The 19,934-nt window shown below is 33.3% G+C and overlaps 3 protein-coding genes and 1 pseudogene across 5 annotated transcripts; 2 read left to right on the forward strand and 2 right to left on the reverse strand.

The window, feature by feature from the left end:
* Nucleotides 1-1,834: 1,834 nt before the first annotated feature.
* LOC18055921 lies at nt 1,835-4,961 on the forward strand (annotated as a pseudogene).
* A 259-nt stretch (nt 4,962-5,220) lies between these two features.
* On the reverse strand, nt 5,221-7,208 carry LOC18055922 (shikimate O-hydroxycinnamoyltransferase). The gene is made up of 2 exons (XM_006453100.2): nt 6,495-7,208; nt 5,221-6,330 (listed from the first exon to the last, which is right to left on the reverse strand). The coding sequence occupies exons 1-2, from the start codon at nt 6,903-6,905 to the stop codon at nt 5,398-5,400; spliced, it is 1,344 nt and encodes a 447-aa protein (XP_006453163.1). The 5' UTR covers nt 6,906-7,208; the 3' UTR covers nt 5,221-5,397.
* A 1,982-nt stretch (nt 7,209-9,190) lies between these two features.
* On the reverse strand, nt 9,191-11,512 carry LOC18055923 (prefoldin subunit 1). The gene is made up of 6 exons (XM_006453101.2): nt 11,423-11,512; nt 11,262-11,315; nt 10,816-10,921; nt 10,626-10,632; nt 10,415-10,499; nt 9,191-9,449 (listed from the first exon to the last, which is right to left on the reverse strand). The coding sequence occupies exons 1-6, from the start codon at nt 11,444-11,446 to the stop codon at nt 9,336-9,338; spliced, it is 390 nt and encodes a 129-aa protein (XP_006453164.1). The 5' UTR covers nt 11,447-11,512; the 3' UTR covers nt 9,191-9,335.
* Nucleotides 11,513-15,755: 4,243 nt separating this feature from the next.
* On the forward strand, nt 15,756-19,772 carry LOC18055924 (probable serine/threonine-protein kinase PBL17). 3 transcript variants are annotated; one of them, XM_024177558.1, is made up of 6 exons: nt 15,756-16,178; nt 16,682-17,025; nt 17,238-17,373; nt 17,661-17,797; nt 18,089-18,278; nt 18,824-19,772. In XM_024177558.1, the coding sequence occupies exons 1-6, from the start codon at nt 16,064-16,066 to the stop codon at nt 19,390-19,392; spliced, it is 1,491 nt and encodes a 496-aa protein (XP_024033326.1). In that variant the 5' UTR covers nt 15,756-16,063; the 3' UTR covers nt 19,393-19,772. The 3 variants fall into 3 exon arrangements, with proteins under 3 accessions (XP_024033326.1, XP_006453166.1, XP_024033327.1); XM_006453103.2 differs by having other exon boundaries at nt 18,155-18,278; XM_024177559.1 differs by having other exon boundaries at nt 15,756-16,163.
* The last annotated feature ends 162 nt before the right edge of the window (nt 19,773-19,934 follow it).

The raw sequence follows: 19,934 nt of genomic DNA on the forward strand, positions 1-19,934 counted from the left end.
TTTTAATTTCATTTTTTTACTTAATCTAATCATTGCTATAATTGTTTGATTTGATAGGATCATCACAGAGATGATATGGTGAGGTACGAAGCTTTCTTTTATCTTTTTTATGATGGTATGAGAGGTATGAGTATTGAAACTTCAGCTGTGCTAGGATTTCCATATTTTAGATCTCTAATAAGTGATGCGTGCGTTGAATCATGAACTGTTATATTACTTTAATTCTTAAGTTCAGTAGCCACACCATCATTTGAAATCCAAATTTTAGGTTAAGCTACTTGGAGCTTTGGCATTGGCTGGCACCATATTTAGGAAATATTTTGGTATAATTAGTTTTCAATCTCGACAGTCGACACCTCCAAATATTTTGGTATAATTGAACAAATTTCTTTTGAAGATCTACAAATATTACTTGTACATCCTTTTGCTCTTCATCCTTTTATTTATTCTTCCAAACCTCTCTCAATGTACAAAAGATATTTTGATAATTGCATTTTAGTTCAATACCCACCCACACTTCTGGATATTAAATAATCCAAAGAAATTTTGAGAACTGACAAAGTACCATATATTTATCAGTAAAATGCATATGCTATCATTTTCAGTTCATCGCATTCATTTTTACACAACCATGCATTTGCTTTAGTTTGCAGTCACATCAATGTGCCGATCGAAATATCAACACAAGTACGGGCAAGCAAACCATGGTCCAAATCTTTATGAAATGAAATTTGTGATATCATTATATGTTGCTGAAACCACTAGAAAGTATTTAAGGCACCACATCAATTTTTCAACTTACTTTAATTACTCTTTGTTGAGGAGATGAATTATGGTTGGGTTCATCAAATTTTATTCATATTAAAAATATTGCAATTTTTCTTTTTTTGAAAACTAAATACAAACAACACATGACTTACATAATTTATTTTTATTCAATTAATACTCTTCTGTCACATTAGGTTATGCAAAATATAACTTGTGATTTTTTTTTTAATTTATATGTGATAAAATAATTTTCACTTTTCCATATATATGACAATGTTTCTAAAATGTATCGTACATGACATTTTGGTATAAGTTTATTTAAAATACCCTTCTCATCTTTATCAAGATCAATCTCTTTCTACAAAAGTTTCAACATCTCCCCATTAAATTTTACGGAAAATTCAATATTTCTTCAATAAACATATCCCAAATTAATTTAAAAATCACATTCACTTCTAACATGCTGCATTTTTCTTCAATATTTATCATAAGATTAGTTTTTGAGTTTAAATTTTTATTTTATTTACTTGCAACTATATAGATAAAAGTGTTAAATTTATAAGTGTTGGGTGTTTTTATTAAGTAATTTTTTCTTATAAAATATGATAAAGTATATTTAAATGTACGAACAACATATCCTTTTTTGTGAGATTTATTGTGTTCCTTGTTAAGAAATGAGTTTAGCATTAGAATACTTATTTAGATGTAATGTATATTTCTCGACTTCTAGACAAGTCTTGAGTTGAGTAGTCTAAAATTTTAGTAAATATAAAACTAGAAGTTTTGGATTTAAAGAATAAAAAATTTCACATCCAATCTCTTCTTCGGTCATTCATCGATGCCAATTAAAATATAATATAGTTATGTGAAAATGGCATGCTTCTTGACCCCCTAGAGGAATATAAGTATAGTTAAGTCTATAACACAATTTGAAAATATTAAGTTGTATTAAATAAAGGGGCATTTGGGTAATTTCACTTGAAGTATAAGTCATAAACTTGGCCTTTAGATATTATTGAGTCATATCAGGTGCAAATTCCTGGTTTGGCTCCAACATTTCTCAAAAGACTATTGTAATCCAACAGAGAAGCCCTATAAATCCTTCCCAACATGCAACTGAAATTCACACCAAAATCATGGAGCATTTCTACCTTTCTCTTCTCCTCCTCTTTGTTTCTTTCATCACTCTCTCTTTGTTCATCATCTTTTACAATCACAATTCCAATTTGTCTCAGCCGAATGTTCCTCCTGGCAGCTTTGGCTTTCCCTTCATCGGCGAAAGCTTCGAATTCCTCTCATATGGATGGAAAGGCCACACTGAAAAATTTATATTCAATCGCATGATAAAATATTCATCCCATGCATTCAAAACAAGCCTTCTTGGTGAACCAACTGCGGTTCTTTGTGGTCCTGCTGGTAACAGGTTCTTGTCCTCTAATGAAAATAATCTTGTCACTTCATGGTGGCCTGATTCCGTTAACAAGATTTTTCCATTTACTTCAAACTCCTCTTCCAAATGTGAAGCCAAAAAAATGCGTAAGCTACTTCTTCGCTTCTTGAAGCCTGAAGCCTTGCAGAGATATATTGATATTATGGATCAAATAGCTCAAAGCCGCTTTGTTGCTCATTGGGAGCACAAAGATGAAGTCATTGTGTACTCTCTTGCTGAGAAATTCACTATCTTGTTAGCTTGCCGTCTTTTATTGAGCATTGAGGATCCACATCGTGTTACAAGATTTTCGGACCCTTTTTATCATCTTTTGGCTTCTGGGGTGCTTTTCATCCCCATTGACTTTCCTGGAATCCCCTTAAAGGCATCGAGTTTCGTCCGGAAGGAGCTTCGGAGGATCATTGAGCACAGGAAAATCTATCCTGATGAGGGAGAGGCGTCGCCAACTCAACATATATTGTCACGTATATTATTGACAAGTGATGAAAATGGTAATTTTCTGACTGATTTGGATATTGCTGATAAGATTCTTGCGTCGTTAATTGGCGGACATGGTTCTGGTCGTGCTGTTTGTATCTTCGTTGTCAAGTATCGTGCCGAGCTCCCTCCTATCTATGCTGAAGTTTACAAAGGTATTAACTATTTTCTTTCTTTTTTTTTAAGTTCCAATGGTGATGAGAAACTTCACTTATTAAACACTAATATTTATTCCCCAGTTCAAGTAGTAGGAAAGTCGCCTTTGTTGGAAGAATATGTGCCTCTCCGTTCGAGCGGGGACTTTTAATCTGGATTATAGTACGGGCTTAAAGGTGCCTCCCACAGTTGGGGCCCTCCTCAAGATACCTCATGGTTAAAAAAAAAAAACACTAGTATTTATTCCTTATTATTACCCCAATTTACTAGTCGCCAACTACTATAATTTGTGTTTTAAAACTGGCCCTGATTTGAGACACGTCCACATAAAAATTATTATTTAATAATTTAATGAGTGATATTACTTATTATATAAAAGTAAGCGACATGATGTCGGAAAACATGTAGAGTAAATAAATTAAGAATTTTAAATTTTCAGTCGATTTAATAATTAGTAATTTATTCTACCTTATATGCTTCCTACACCACGACATTGGCCACATACTGATGCTTGATTATTTACATTAACTTCAATGGTTATTAATAGGGACTTACCAAATTATTTCATGTATTCACTCATTCAGTATATGCATGGTTAGCGAAGTTGCTTATTAAAACATTTATAGAGACTTAATTGTGTGCGTTTTTTTCTACGTATATAGAACAAATGGAGATTGCAAAATCAAAAGCCACGAGTGAGTTATTGAATTGGGACGATATCAGAAAGACGACATATTCATGGAATGTGGCCTGTGAAGCGTTGAGAATGGTGCCGCCTGTCCCAGGTGCTTTCAGGGAAGCCATCTGTGACTTCAGTTTCAATGGTTTCTCTATTTCGAAGGGCTGAAAAGTAAGTCTTCGATACTATATATTACAATCGTTCGGTCTTCGAGTTTTAATGTGGCGTTAAATAATTTGGAAATGAGCTCAGATTTTCATGTTTATTTTACTTTCTTTTTTTTAAATTAACATACAAGGCTGTGATTGGCTGTTATAATTGGATAAGTTTGTGTAAGTAATTAAATCTTAACTATGTAATAATGTATTCTCTCACTTAAAAAAAATAATATTATCAATGCGCATATCTTTAGAAAATTTTGGTTTTCCCCAAGATCTCCGTAAGCAAACATGTCATACAAGTATTGAATAATTAAATTAGAAAGTTTATGTGGAAAAACTTATGTATTAAAAAAAAAAACTATGACTGCTATAAAAAAAAAAAAATAATAATAATAACTGTACAGAAAATTATTACAATCATACTCTCAATATTTCTAAGTCACGCTTAAACCCCAAGTTACATGCCAATCACTCACTCACAAAACATTGCACAATCTCATAAATACTCGTTACAAGCATATACTTAGATTGCACATATTCATTAGACAACTCCTCCCCCATGGCCAACTTCATCAATCCATGGCCATTTTCTTCAGTTCTCTATTTGGAAACGAATGGAGCCTTTGATAGCCCACCATTTTGAATGGTAATGTAAAACATGTGAACAAAATGCTTCCAAAAAGCCAGCAAAAAGTGGACAAGGCATAATTCACAAATCAAGATCATTTACATTCTCATTATGTCCAAAGTTCTCATACTAGAATTTTGTCATACCAGCCATGAATGAGTTTACACTATCAATTCAAGCCCCATTCAACGTGCAGACAAGAAAATTAGTAAAAGGCTCAGCTAATCTCATATCAACATGATCTAATTTCATATTGTTTGTCATCTTTATCATGAGCTACAATTAAATTGATTTTTTTTAAGCAAAAGATTGTGTGTAGATATATTGGAGTGCAAACGGAAGCCATAAAAATCCTAAAAGCTTCCCCGAACCAGAGAAATTTGATACGTAGATTTGAAGGGAAGGGACCAGCGCCTTACACATTTTTCCCATTTAGTGGAGGCCCCAGAATGTGCCCTGGAAAAGAGTGCGAGACTGGAAGTACTTGTTTTCATGCACAATTCGTGAAAAGTTTCAAATGGAGAAAATTCTTCCCAACCAAAAAAATTATAGGTGACGCCATCCCCAGGCCCGAAAAGGGCCTTCCACTTCGCCTCCATCCTCATGAAGCATAAATTGGGGTTTCTGAATGGGCATAGCCGAGCTAGGTTTTGTAAATTTTAAAAATATAATAAATAAATAGATGGCGCTGGTGCTGCTTGGAAACTGTTCTTATTAAAAAAAAATATTATCAAGATAACTGAAAAATCAGTGATCATTATGTTTGGTATGGGCGCCAACAACCTAAAATTAATGTCATTCATGGGGTCAGTGAACCCATGCACGTTGGACTGCGAGCCATCCTTATCACATCGCAAGCAACTTAATTTGAAGCAAATATTTTTATTGCCGTAATTATGAGAAGAAAAAAAAAAACCACAAATGCACCAAGAAGAAGAGTACAAAACTTTAACTGAGGAAGAAACAAAAAACTGGCAAGTAGCAACAAATATAAACCGTCACTGGAAAATAATAATAAGCAGATAGCTGGAGGAGCCATTAGCATTCCCAGAGAGTCATCTGGTGAGTAAATGGACAACTAGAAATCATAAAAACAGTCTTTAAAGAATTCCATTTGATGGGGCTCTAAGCTTATAACCAGTGACGCACTCCCATCATTGGTTGGACTTGGCACAAAATATGCTTTGCCTTCATAGTTTATTTTCGTTCGGGTCATAGAAATTGGACGTCCCCACCCAAAATCAGCATCATATATAGGCAGCCGCATCCAGCTGTTTAGTTTGAAACCGGGACTTGCGTACGCTTGTGCTCCGTGCTTGATAGTCGTCGGATCATTGTGTTCCAAATAAGCAAGAGCTGATCTTAAATACTTGTCATCCATCTGCTTTATTGCTTCATGAATTTTCTTTACGGTAAAGATCAACGGTTTGGATACTATATCACCTGATAAAGCAACCGGAGTATTGAAAAAGAGTACATTACCAAAGTACCCAGATGGAAGCGGAGGATTCAATCTAGATCGTCCGTCTACATTTATGTATAACTTGCACTCTTGACCATCGCTCAACCCCCGTGCCTTGGAGGTGCAACGCCATACATGTGCTGCTAGAATCTCATAGGTGCTGTACCTGATATTGCTTTTGCATTCATCTTGATCTTGATCTTTCCTTACCTTTGCTTTAAGGGTATTGATTTGATCAAGCGATAATTTCAGGGTAGCAACAGAAGCAGCAGATGAAGCACTACCATTACTGGGTCTGTGAGCCAATTGTGCTCCATCGTTTCTTAAGGAAAGAGGCGGGCCATATTCAATGTGATTAAATGTAGGGGAATCTCCCTTCTTGACCCGGGCACCAAGTACAGTTCTATCAATGAACGGTAGATTTTTAATAGGAATACCACGTGTGACGTCAGCCCATGAGTTGATAAAATGAAGTGCTGACATTCCATCTGCTAAGTTGTGATGAAAACCTACTCCAAGAGTAACTCCACCACACTTGAAATGAGTCACCTAGCAATGATCCATGCATCAAATTTTTAGGTGTAAATGTTCGTTTTTATAAAGTTATAAATACTTTTTATTCATAAAAAAGGACTTTTATTTAGAACGTTGTAATATTCTGCATTCAAGAAGGCAACCTCAACTCATGAAAATTGAAGTGTAGTCTTTGGTACCTGCAATAGAAGAAGTGGATAAGAAGAGATATCCTTTGTGTCAACTCTGGGGACGAGCTGCTGAAGCTTGAAGCTTGGAGTGAAAGAATCACCCAAATCATCAATAACACAACTTGCTTCGGCCACCACGAACAGAACTCCCTCAGCATTGCACTTTACCTCCATTCTGCCATTTTCATCCTTTCCGAATCTGCCAGCCACGGGGTAGAATGGCACAAGAACATGGCTCAAAGCCTCCTTAAGTGCACCAGCGTCAAAGAAATTGGTGCAGTCATTTGGCCGCCGGTACACGTACACTGTTGGGACGTGACTTGTTCCCAGAAACAGATCCAAGTTAGTGAGCCGCAGGCAATGCTTGGGCGTTTCCTCTGCAGGCCTTACAGTTGTTGACTCCTTTATCTGAATTTCCATCGCCACACTCGCCTGAAATTGGAAACTTACTAATTGACAAAAGGGAAAAACACTTACCAAAATATATATTAAACTCTGTATTGTTCTGTTGCTCGGCTTGTTTTTACGTCCTACGACACGGCCATCTATTTATAGGCCTTTTCCACAGAGTTTGCCATTACTCATACACCAGTCATCCTACCTATCCCCTTTTTTTTTTTTATTAGAGTAAAGAAAAGAAGAGAAAATTATGTGAAGTTTTATTTTTTACGTAATAACTATGGGGTGGTGGCCGGCCGCTTATCACCGTATTATTCAAATACAATACTGAAGGCGTGAGAAATATCTCACTTTCGCTTGTTAGTTGTTACCTATTGCATTGCACTTGTTGTCTGATCGTGTGGAATCATGATTCATTTATAAATTTAAAATGGCCCTATGGAATCATGATTCATTTATTTAAAGGAGCAAATTCATTTATTTAAAGGAGCAAATTCTTTCTTGATGTCTTGAATAAATAATTTAATTGTTAATTGATAATTAATAAATAAAAAAATAAAAAAAATTAAATTTTATCTATACGTTATCATTAAAAGATATATAATAATAGATGTTTAAAAATTAAATTTAAAAAATGACTGAAAAACAATTTTAAGATGTTGAGCTGGTACACATATGTTTTAAAATAAAAAATTGCAGATTTTGTTGGGCTAGAATTGATTTGGCCATCGTCAGTGCAGCATGTGGGAGAGTCCAGTTTATAGGTTTAGCTGGCGTCATCAATGAAACCGTGCAGATTCCCAATTATGTCCGGTTCATTGGTCTAAGTGCCGCAAACGTACCCCAGATTTTTTATTTTTTATTTTTTCTAAGCCAGGGATTTTTAGATTGAAAATATAAACGTTCCAGTTCTATTTATTTAATCTTACTATATTCTAAAAATAAATAAAAATGCAAAAGTCAGAAAAGGAGAAGTCATTGAATAAACAGAACGTGATAATCAAGACGAAGACGAATTTGAGAGATGAGATTTAATAAATTTGTTCAAATTTACGTAATGCCTTTGGGAAAGAAAACACCTCACACTTGAACTTCACGTCCAAATTTCGTGTCAAATTTTGAAAATGATTTAGCGTTGTATAATCTTCATAATTGATATATTTTTATTAGGGATTGAGTATCTAATCCATCTTAAAGCTTGATTTAAATGTGTTATTAGTATCCCTCTTTCAATTTAAGCATTTTCCATTACATAAATGGTCAGACAATTGGTGTTTATTTTTTTTTAAACACGATTTCCATCACATTATTTATGAATAATATTTCTTTCTCTTTGTTTATTTGTTTAAATCTGGAATATCAAGAGTCAAATTGTTCCCCAAAAAAAAAAAAACAATTCAAAGTTCTTTTTCTTATTTGATTTATTCTCTTTTGATTTTTTTTTTAATTTTATAATTTCACTACTTTACAGGTTGGTACATTTTTGCTCTCAAAAGAAAATCCTATAATCAATCCTTGACTGTTGACTTTCTAAACCTTTGTATTGACTGAAATTGTGCTGGAGGGAAATCACACGTTGACGTAACAACATTTATTTATTTATTTATTTATTTTTGTGAACTTTAATTTATGCTTGTGGGAATCGGGCATAAAATTTTTGTAGATCAATCTTGTTCTTATTAAGTTTCCACTTTCAAGCTAAAACCTCAAGCTTAAAGCAATGACTCTAAATAATAACATTTTAAGTTTTGTCTTGACACATATCGGCTTCACGGTGTGAGTTGCCAGGAGAGTCACCTTGTCAAACCAAAATAAGTAAAAATATTTGATTCGATATGAATGTTTTGATAAAAAGGAACTTATGTTCAGAATTTAGCTTTCTTCTTGAGAACGGGTTTATATGAATCTGGAGGTAATGGCGCAAATTTTAGTCCAATAATCGTTCTCTAAAGGTTGAATGGAGAATCTCTTGTTAAGATTGAACTTTGAGTCTACAAGTTGAGCAAGAGTGATGATGCATAGAGAGTGAGGTTAAGCTTCCGAAGGTGTTGATACAAAGCCTTGCTAATTTTGTGCCGTATACAGCAATTGGTTCAATCAAAAGAACTAAATTTGTGTGAAACATGCAGAAACTAAAAGCAAGAGGCTCGAAAATGTTAACATAAGAAGGCAACAATGACTGATCCTTATGCAAGCAGACTGATGAAATATTAAATAATGTTAATCTCAGAGAACTAGATTCTGTGTTTCCTGCCAGTGAATATGTGAATACGAATCTCTAGACCACATCCGCATGTACGAAACAGTAAAAAAATTTCGACTTGAACATTATATTGACTATGATGAACCAAATAAAGCTCATTGCAAAAACACAGGATTATCACATTCCAGTTATCATTCAAACCAAAAAAAGACCAACAACAGTTCAGGAAACTTTTGTCATTGAAAAAGTTACATTACACTCATGGACATAATCTGCTGTGCAAGACCTGGGTCTTGCTGTAGCAGCTCTGCCAAATTGCTCTCCACCTCAGCTTTCTGCTTCTCCAAGTATTCCTTTGAGGCCTGTTGGAAAGCCAAAGATATCAGCTTACTCCCAATACTTAAAATTTGTTTAAATTGCTGGGCGCAAGAACCACCAAAAAAAAAAGGGCAGAGTTGACAAAAAAAGAAAAACAAAATTTAATCCTTCCATTCATGAAATGACCGAGGATGATGGTAACATCTTAAATCCTAATGAATACAAAACAATGAAAAATTGTAAAACTTGTCATTTCCCATCTTCATCCGATCACCTTAGGCCACAAATGAGTTACCTTCCCTTACTCCCCTTATCCTCACTTCCATCAATCAATTTTACAAACCGTCTATTTATGATGAGGGATTATCATTTTCAGGATGTAGCTCAACTCCAAGCCCAAAATAAATGTATGATTGGAATTAGCTGGAAAAATTCAAAATGACAGTGGATAAGCATGGAAGAGTCTAAACTAAGATCAGTAAAGATAGTCTCAATTTGCTGCAGCTAATAGAAATTGAAGTAAAAAATCAACCCCCAGCTAAGAGCATATTCATTGTCTTGAAGATGGAAAAATGAGCTCTCTCACAGGAAAACAAAAATAAGAATCTGTTTAGAATCTAAATTCAAAAGTTGAGAGCAATATCAGATTGCTTTCCAATCCCACAAACTGGATAAAGTTTTAAGAATTCTTGGATTGAGAAATAAACTCTTGTTACTTATGATTGCGGATTTTATCCTTCTTTTTCATTGTACTATATCGTTACACCAACATACAGCTGGCTGCTTCTACATGTTAACAAAACATTGTTTACTAAAACTGTCCTATAAATTCAAGTGAAAAAGACGCTTATGTAAATCAAGTAATGGGATGTACATTAGCTAGACTGTATGACCTTGATAATGTGAACACAAAAGCTAGCCAACTGTCAGTAATTCTGACTGGTGATATGTGAAGGCTTAACTGTTGTAAGCATTTGGAATAAGGATAAGCAGTTGACAACTAACATACCTGCAATGCGGCAATTGCAGATTCACTATCCTTGAGTCTCTGCTCTTGTTCATTCATTAGAACTGACTTCGGCTCTAGAACAAACCTGAACAAGAAATGTGAGAATAAGAGAGCGACAGACAATCAAGTTAGTTGGTATGTCATCCACATTCCCGGAAGGGCTCAATAATAAAGATCAAACAACATTCATTTAGAGTTACCCAGTACTCACGTTCTCCCTGCAAAATGATAAGGAGATAGGTCATTACATTACCAGACGAATTACTTCAGAGAGAATGAATACAACAAGCTGTCAGTGATAAGCGTGATTCAAAAAAGACTAATCTCATCATAGCATGCAAAACTGTGACTGTAATTCACAAATTCTACACCAAAAGATGATAACAGCTGTAAATTGATACCTATAGATTTGTAAGTATTTGTATTGTCAGGCAACTGGCGAAGCTCCTCTAACGTTAAGTACGCACGCTTCTTTTCCCCTTCCTTGTTTCGCATCTGGTTCTGGACCTGAAATCCATTGGATTGATTTCACTTCAGTTTCAAGTGCCAAAATCAGCTTATTTATGAAGTTCATAATGTATAAGATTCCATACAAAATGATAATCAACTTAGAAATCTTACATCATAAAACAAATAAATCACAAAGAAACTAGATCCCAAAATTACATTTGCTAAATCAACAAACTAATTGTAACTTAATAAGTTTAAATTCAAGATAGCAATCCAGTATCCAACTTGCACGGCATACAAACCCCAATGAAAAAAAAAAAAAAAAAGATCATAACTTTACAACAAATTGGTCGCACTGAATTGGAGCATAAGCTAGTTAAATCAAAAGGATACTGACCTGTTTCATTTTTCCAGTATTCTCAATCATGCGACCTTTGATCTCTTGAAATGCCTGTTTTTTTTTCCCCCGCCCAAAAGAATAAAAAAATTAAAAAAGAAAAAATATAAACAAAATTTAATGGAAAATAATATATAAGGATGAATACAAGTGGCTCTTACAGCTCTATTTGCTTCGTCAGACATGGTTGAGGATGCTTGCTTGCTTGCTTCAGAACCGATACTGTAATTTGAAAATTTCTCTCGGTTTTGAGCCCTATTTAGCGGTTTGAACGAGTTAGGCCGGACCGGATAGGACCAGGCCGCTAAAATTGGGCCTTAATGGACCTCGTAAATGGCTTTACAAATTAAAAAGGGGTGGAACTATTAGCACCTCTCCAAATGCTTCTTAAAATTTCTTTAATTATTTTATAATTTTAATTTTTATTAAAATTACATGATAGGTTAATTCTAATAAAAATCCTACTTAAAATTCAAATAATTTTTTTCTTAAAAAAATCTAACATTATAGAAATTAAAAAAGTGACTTTTTCCTCTAATTTTTTAGTGAAGAATTTACAATTGGTGATTGTAATGGAGAGAAGAAAATCGATTGTTTTTTTTTTCTTTTGAATGGAAGAAATCATATTGTTGAAATGAGGTTTAATAATAAAAACAAACAAAAATTAGAGAATGAGGTTTATACTAATAAGTTTTAATTAAGGGTATTTTTGTCATTGATGGAGGTGTTAAAAGAATTTTATAATTTTTTAAAATTATGACTAGCTTCTTTTCATAGTTATGGATTGGACATTCTAATGACTAATCCCCTTTTATTATCGAATTTCGTCTATTCGAACGTAAAACGACAACGTATCCAGGACTTCCATTGAGTCGAGGCACATATAAGATCAAAACATGATTAGGTGTGCGACTGATATTAGTGCATTATCACTACTAATATAATCTATAATCTCTCTAATCATCCAGATTTTCCTTTTCCTCCTTGTGAGGGGTGGTTGTGTATATTTCACACTTGCCCGTTTGGATTTGTAAGAAAACGTGTGAGAGAAAATATTTGTCGGCAATTCTTGTGAGTACTACTCTCCGTACTCGTCGTCTGTTTTGATCTGTAAAAGCAAATCAGATTTTAAAAAATAGTATTTCTGGTTGGCATACAGACAGCGTGAAAGAAAAATGGATTCAAAATGAGTGTAACAACTCGAAAACAGAAAATGCCCTTCATTACTCGCTAATTCACTAAAATGCCACCGCCCTGGATTTTGCTTCCATTTTCTTTTTTCTTTTGGTGGTTTTTTTATGGTTTATCTCCCCCCCCCTGCCAGCCACGCTGAAAAAGAAAATAAATTATAAAAATGAAATGTCATAATTCCGAAAAGTAATACTCGGATCTTAATTTCAGAAAAAGTATACTTAAAAAAATAATAAATTAAATGATTTGAGAAACATAATTGAATCATCAATTTTGATTGACAAATTTTTAATGAAGTTTATAGGAGTGAGTTGATTCAATGATTGATAAAATTTCTGTGACATGATACGATAGCATAGTTAGAACCTCTCTATGGGTGAGGTTTAAAATCGAACAGACAGGTGTACGTTGCAGTGGGATAAGTTTTCATTTGGGAAGGTTATGTTGGATGTGAACTCCGCAACCTCCGAATAGAAGGTTACCATGTGTGCAATCGTGATCCATGAGGTGCACGTGATCAACATCCCATTTAAAATATTATACAATTTAAACAAATTTAGATAAACATACCACACACTCTTTCATAGGATCTCATGTGTTAAAAATATGAAAGATAATTTTATTATCAATATAATTATTTTTTGATAGGATTTCATTGTGTCAAAACATGTGTAAAATATTTTTATTATCAATACAATTAAAAACGTCTTTTTAAATATACACAATTAAGTTATCACTTAATTTGTTCTTATAATCTTTTAATAATAGCAAAAATATTCATATAATGCAACACAACGATTGAACATGAATATGCGATAAAATTGAGATTTTCAAACTAGATAAAAGATAAGTGGGAATAATAAAAAATAGAATTAGCTAGACTTACAAATTAGGGATCAATATTGAAAAACTAAATAATTGAAGGGAAGTACTTTTGATTTTGGAAAGAGATTAAAAAAAAAAAAAGTAAAGTAAATTTCTTTTGTTTTTAATTGGTTTTTTTAAAAATGTTTATTGTCTTTTGTCTTTATTTAAGTTTTATAATATTTTAATAGTTAATCAAATTATTTAAAATTAGATATTCAAACTAAGGGCAACATGAAATCTTTTAAAGTTAATTGAGGCACTATTATAATTTTATATTTTAACTAGAGTATTTTCTTAAATAATAATTTTTTTTTGTGATAATAATCTATTTCATTAGGCATTGACGATCTTTTAACCATACTTTCTAAGGAATGGCCAGTACAAGATACTGAACAACAAAGTTTTATTTGAAAAAACCGTATGGGCATTTTTTCACATTACATACGGCTTCACCAAACAAGGATTATAAAAAAAAATTTCAAAAGCTAGCTGCGGCTGTATGTGAATATAAATATAATATTTTAACTTGAGTAGTGCTGCACATTCTAAATTTTTTATCTTAAAATTATCTCAAATGATGTGACATTCATTAATTTGATTGGTGAAATAATACAATTAATTCACTTAGATATTATAAAGAATTATTAACTATTTAATAAATTACATATCATTTATGATGAAATTTGGGATAAAAAGTATTAATTGATTGGTAAAATAACACAATTAATTTGCTTGAATTTCGTAAAAGATTTTCAACCACTTAAATGAATGACGTGTCATTTAAGATGAAAGTTGGAATAGAAAAAAATTGGGATGCCTACGGTTACTCTTTTAATTTTAATAGATAATATAACACATTCAAATAGATTAAAATTTGATATCAAAATGCTTTGGAACATGAATGTCCATATCTGAATTACTATCATAAATAGTAGTCTAGAATTCGAGAAATTTTAGAGCACATACACTTGATTAATACATATATACTATGTATAATTTAATTAAATACAACCATCGATTATAAAATAATTTTTTAAAACAAATACGTACATGATAAGGATATATTATTTGAGTGTATTATCACCTAATGTAATCCATAATCTCTCACAGGATCCAGACATTCCCTTCCTAGTTGTAGTTGTGAGGGGGGAGTTGTGTATTTTGAACTTATCTGTTGTGATTTGTGAAAAAAACGGTGTGAGAGAAAATATTTGTGAGTTTTGATCCGTAAAAACAAAAACAGATTTTAAAAAATAGTATTTCTGATTGGTACCACGGGAAGAACGAAAAATGGATTTAAAATGAGTGTAAACATCTCAGAAACAGAAAATGCCCTTTATTACTTGCTAATTCACTAAAATGCCACCGTCTTGGATTTTCCGTCAATTTTTTTTTTGTATTTTATTGTTTCTCCCCTCTACCAGCCACGTTGAAAAAGAAAACAAAAAATAAAAATGTAATGTCATAATTCTAAAAAGTAACATTTGAGTCATAATTCCAGAAAAAAAAGGAGAAAACTTTTTTTCGTATGAGTATCTGTGGTCAGGTTTTATAAAAATTTTGACGAGAATTTGTTTATAAAATCAACGATACGAAAATTAAATACTTAAAAAGATAAATAATTTGAGAAATATAATTGAATCATCAATTTTGATTAATAAATTTTTAATGAGTTCATAGGGTTGAATCAAGTTGATTCAATTGATAAAATTTCTTAACATGATACAATAGAATCTTGCTATAGGCAAAATGTTGGGATTAAACTAATTTTATTACTATAAAGAGTTATAAATTAATAAAGGCATAGTTACAAAAATTATCGTTTTGAATCCTTAATGAATGTTTAGTATGACTAATCTAATAGTTAAAAGTACTTATTTAATCTTATAATTTTTTTTTAATTGTTAGTATTGTTTTTTTTTTTGAGAAGAATTGTTAGTATTGTTAGTTGTATTTTGAGTAGAATTTTTGGGAATTAAATAAGCTATTTTGGATTTTTAGGATTCCACCTTAAACCTTTAATATAATATAGTATAAATTTCTATAATTTATAAACAATTATTATTATGTAGAGGTAAGTTTCGTAAGATGATATAATTATTCTCCTATAGAGTATTAGTTACTACACAGATTTAACGTACCAGAGATTTGGTTTGAACACTGTTTTACATAGTGAAAGAAAATAATAAGCTTTTCAAAAACAATGACAGGACCATTATGAAACATGTGCAAACTATCCTAAACATCTAATTTTATAAGAGAATAAGGACACATGTGCAAACTATCCTAAAAATGTAATTTTATAAGAGAATAAGGACACATTCGTTATTACGAAGACAGGCATCAATGTGATATTTGTTACGGGCATCAATGTAATTTTACAGAATATCAACGACATTCGTTCACCATGAAAACAAATATATATCGCAATCGCATGAATAGGCACTTGCCTTGGCGTTTTTGGCGGCTGTTCATTTAAACCAATCAATCAAAAGCTCTTTCTCTCTCTCACCTTTTTTTAAAAAAAATACAAAATAAAAACTTTTCTTTGGTTACTGTGAGAATTTTGATCTTGAAAGCGCCGATACTGTATAATTCTCGAGACCCATTTGACATTGGGGGATACCCAGGTCGGATCCGGACCCAGTTGTTGAAAAGGTTTTTCAATTTCTCATTGTTTTTGGGGATGGATTTTGAAGTATTTTCTGGGTTTAAGAAATCCATTTTTCGACATTAATTTGGTTATGGGCAAGACAAAGCTGTTGAATAGATTCATGGGGATTTGTTTTAGTCTTGAAGAACAACAAAGACAACGGCTACGTCAACAACAACAGCCATCTTCAAGTAAGGAGAATCAAGGCACTATTCTGCTCTTATGGTCATTTACATTATCTTGCTAATTTTCTTTTTCTTCGCATTGTTACAATGAATTTTTTTTTCTTTTTTTGGGTTTATTGTTGCGTGTTGAATTTGATCAGTGGAGTCATGAATTGACGTGCAGTAAGTTGAATTGGAAATATTTGGTTCTCATTGTTTCTAATTGTAACTGTGATGTATTTTGCTCGTTTGAGAATTTTTATTGCAATCGTAACTTTTTGAAATGTAGGGTAAAAATTGATTTGTTTGAGCTCATTGTCGGCGGTAATTGGTATTTGGCAGATATTTGCTAGAATCATGGTATTTGCGGTAACCCTAGATATCTTGTATATACCCAAGAGGTTTTATCAATTAAACTAGTTGGCACCCACGAGCTGTTGCCGTTTTTGGTTATGTTAAATGCATATCTAAGTAGATGTAATTGGTTGGCTGCATAAGAAAGAGAGAGTTCTTTGCGATAACCTCTTTTTCTTCTCTTCTTGAAGGAGGTAATGGTGCTCCGGTTATATCAGACAACCTTGACTCGCCTGGAATGAAAACTGCAAGCGGTTCTCAAGTAACTCCTAAGAATGTTACACCAGTTCCTCCTAAGAAGAATGTTAATGATCTCCGTCAAAATCCTGGATATAGTAATGTTGATATATTTACATATAATGAAATGAAATTAGCCACAAAGTTTTTCCGGCCAGATTATATCCTCGGTGAGGGTGGGTTTGGAGTTGTCTATAAAGGAGTAATAGATGAGAATGTGAGACCAGGTTACAAGACCACATTTGTTGCCATTAAAGAGCTTAATCGTGGTGGGTACCAAGGTGACAGAGAATGGCTGGTATTTTTCTTATCTAGTTTTTTTCTTTTTAATTTTTTAGCTTTGTTGTTATCATTGTATTATTACTCTAGCTAGTAGTCAGAAATCAAACTTCTTTATATGTATGGAATTTTCACACTCAAAATGAATTGAATTGCTGTTTTTCAACCTTACCATTTTTTTTTTCCTTCAAAAAGAAAAAGGAGAAAACTATACCATTGTTTGTTTTGCAGGCAGAAGTCAACTATTTAGGACAACTTAGGCATTCCAATCTGGTGAAGCTCATTGGGTACTGTTGTGAGGATGAGCATAGGATATTGGTCTATGAATATATGGAGAGTGGGAGCCTGGAGAAACATCTTCTTCGTAGTAAGTGGCCGATTTTGTCCTGATTCTATGGGACTTCTTGTTAGTTAACAGGATACGAGTAGAACTAAGTTTCTTTTAAATGAAGGAGAAAGTTTGTCTGAAATAGAAGCCAAAGCCATAGCACAATGGAAGTAACAAATAGTATTACTAAGTTTCTTTTAAATGAACTAAGTTTCATTTAGGGAATATTCTTTCATATAGAAGAAAAACTTTATGCATGTTGCTATTTCACGTGTAGAAATAAATTCTATTGCTCTATAGTAATGCTATATTTAATTGGTTGGCAGGAGTTGGTTGTATGTTGACATGGTCAAGAAGAATGAAGATTGCTTTGGATGCAGCAAAGGGTCTTGCTTTTCTTCATGGTGCAGAGAGACCTGTCATTTACCGTGATTTTAAGACATCAAACATCTTGCTGAATGCGGTTAGTTACTATATTTCTATTGTGCAGCATCTTTTACATGATAAAAGATTAACCACAGTATTTAAAAAAAAAATCCACAAATTACCTTGGCTTCTTTTTAGCAGTAAACATTTTAACTTTTAAGTCAGAATTTTGTCATCTCAGCCAGCCCCGAAAGGCAGAACATGAAAGATTTATATTTGTTGAACTTGTTAGAAACTTCTTCTTCCTTTTTTTTTCAATTTTCTTCTTGGTTACAAACCAAGGGGATCTTTGGTAAAACTGTGGTTGACTTCTCAGTTTGTCATGTAGTGGCTTTTTCTCATTGACAAAGCCATGTCATGTCCTCTGCTGAAAATGAAAAAAATTGACCTGCAGGATTTTAGCGCAAAGCTTTCTGACTTTGGGCTAGCAAAGGATGGGCCTATGGGAGATCAGACTCATGTGTCAACACGTGTTATGGGCACATACGGTTATGCTGCTCCTGAATATGTGATGACTGGTAAGTTATTTAACATGAAATCGCATTGAATTTCCATCTCATACACACTTCTGCTTCTTCTTTTCGTTCTTTTTTTTGGTTCTTTAATAATGAGTGTTCCATAGCAGAAAGCAGAAATAGACAACTAATAGAATTAGGAAACTTTCACTTCCCACAGTATGAAAGAAGCTTTTGTTACTTGCACAAATGTGTATATTTTGCATTTGATATAACGTAAATTGAAACCTCGTTAAGGTTTTTTCTTTAATTCCCCAGAATTAGATGTATTGGCAGAGATATCTTGATATTGAATTTTTACCTACACCGGGTAGTTTGTATATATCTGGACGGTACAACTTGACATAGGTCTGAAGGTAACGTTAAATACTTAAATGTAATACCTGCTTGGCATCATGTTAGCATTGCATCCTTTATAGATCAAATGTTCAGACGATGAGCACTATTAGATGTCATTGTAGTATATATGAGCTAATGAAATGTGTATTATATTATTAGATGTTATTGTAGTATATATGAGCTAATGAAATGTGTATTAATCTTACCAGGACATTTAACGGCTCGCAGCGATGTTTATGGTTTTGGTGTAGTGTTGCTTGAGATGCTTCTTGGAAGAAGAGCAGTGGACAAAAGTAGACCTAGTCGAGAACACAACCTTGTTGAATGGGCTCGCCCGCTTTTGAACAATAATAAGAAGGTTTTGCGGATATTGGACCCTAGACTGGAAGGGCAATACACAGCTAGAACTGCAATGAAAGTGGCTGGTTTAGCATACCAATGCCTCAGTCAGAACCCAAAAGGGAGGCCTGTTATGAGTGACGTAGTTGCATTACTTGAGACAGTTCAATCGCAAGGGGCGGAAGAAGAAATGCTTCAAAGTGGGGGCGGCGTGGTAACCCTGTATGAAGTTCCAAAACGTTCATCTCACAATTCTGGGGATAAAAAAAGAAATCAGAGTGGATTTAGTGGCAGTACAGAAGGGGAGTCGCGGAGAAGAAATAAGCCTGGAAATGGAAGGAGCAAGAGTGAGCCTCCAGCTGACCGTGAACCTTGTGACTTTCGTAACTCTTCCAGCAATCTCGAGAATGATGAGAAGTCAGTTTCGGCCAGAAAATGAAGTTATACCAAGTATTTATTAAAGTCGAAACTCTCCAAGATTTGCCAACAGGCTTTCTGAAAATGCTACCCTTCTCCACTTATGATGGAAGTTTGAGATGTTTAATGCAATCATCCAGCTGAAGTATGAATTTAGAGTTTTTAAGTATCTCCCTATTTGTACTCCACTGCATAGTAAAGCATCAAATTATTGTAGCTGTTACCTTTTTGCAACATTCAGGTTGAAAGGCTTAAACTGGGGTTGGATAATGAAGGAACAAATGATGCAGTCTATTGCCACCCCAAATGCCTGTAGTCATTACAATTGTCTCGAGTGTAAACGTACATGCATTTTTAAGTGATTTTATTTTTTATCCTCTTAACTAATTCTGGATTCTGAAATTAGCAAGACTATTATCCTGTGTCGCTATCCTTAGTTTGGTGAGCATAAAAGGCTATGGTTATTGATTGAAGTGCGTACTTCACAAGTTTTCGGCAAAAAATGCATACTCAACTTTATTACCTGTTTGTATAAACAATTGAATATTTTCATCGGTTTGTTTA

The sequence above is a fragment of the Citrus clementina genome, unplaced genomic scaffold (assembly GCF_000493195.1).
Source record: "Citrus clementina cultivar Clemenules unplaced genomic scaffold, Citrus_clementina_v1.0 scaffold_1, whole genome shotgun sequence".
In the NCBI taxonomy this organism is placed as follows: Eukaryota; Viridiplantae; Streptophyta; class Magnoliopsida; order Sapindales; family Rutaceae; genus Citrus; species Citrus x clementina.

Coding starts and splice junctions, on each gene's coding strand:
- LOC18055922 (XM_006453100.2), bottom strand. CDS start 6,905: ATGGAAATTCAGATAAAGGAGTCAACAACTGTAAGGCCTGCAGAGGAA. Junction 6,331..6,494: donor ATCCACTTCTTCTATTGCAG/GTACCAAAGACT, acceptor GATCATTGCTAG/GTGACTCATTTCAAGTGTGG.
- LOC18055923 (XM_006453101.2), bottom strand. CDS start 11,446: ATGTCTGACGAAGCAAATAGAGCT. Junction 11,316..11,422: donor CTGACGAAGCAAATAGAGCT/GTAAGAGCCACT, acceptor AAAAAAAAACAG/GCATTTCAAGAGATCAAAGG. Junction 9,450..10,414: donor CTGCAATTGCCGCATTGCAG/GTATGTTAGTTG, acceptor GCTTTCCAACAG/GCCTCAAAGGAATACTTGGA.
- LOC18055924 (XM_024177558.1), top strand. CDS start 16,064: ATGGGCAAGACAAAGCTGTTGAATAGATTCATGGGGATTTGTTTTAGT. Junction 17,798..18,088: donor CAAACATCTTGCTGAATGCG/GTTAGTTACTAT, acceptor TTTGTCATGTAG/TGGCTTTTTCTCATTGACAA. Junction 18,279..18,823: donor TCCTGAATATGTGATGACTG/GTAAGTTATTTA, acceptor TAATCTTACCAG/GACATTTAACGGCTCGCAGC.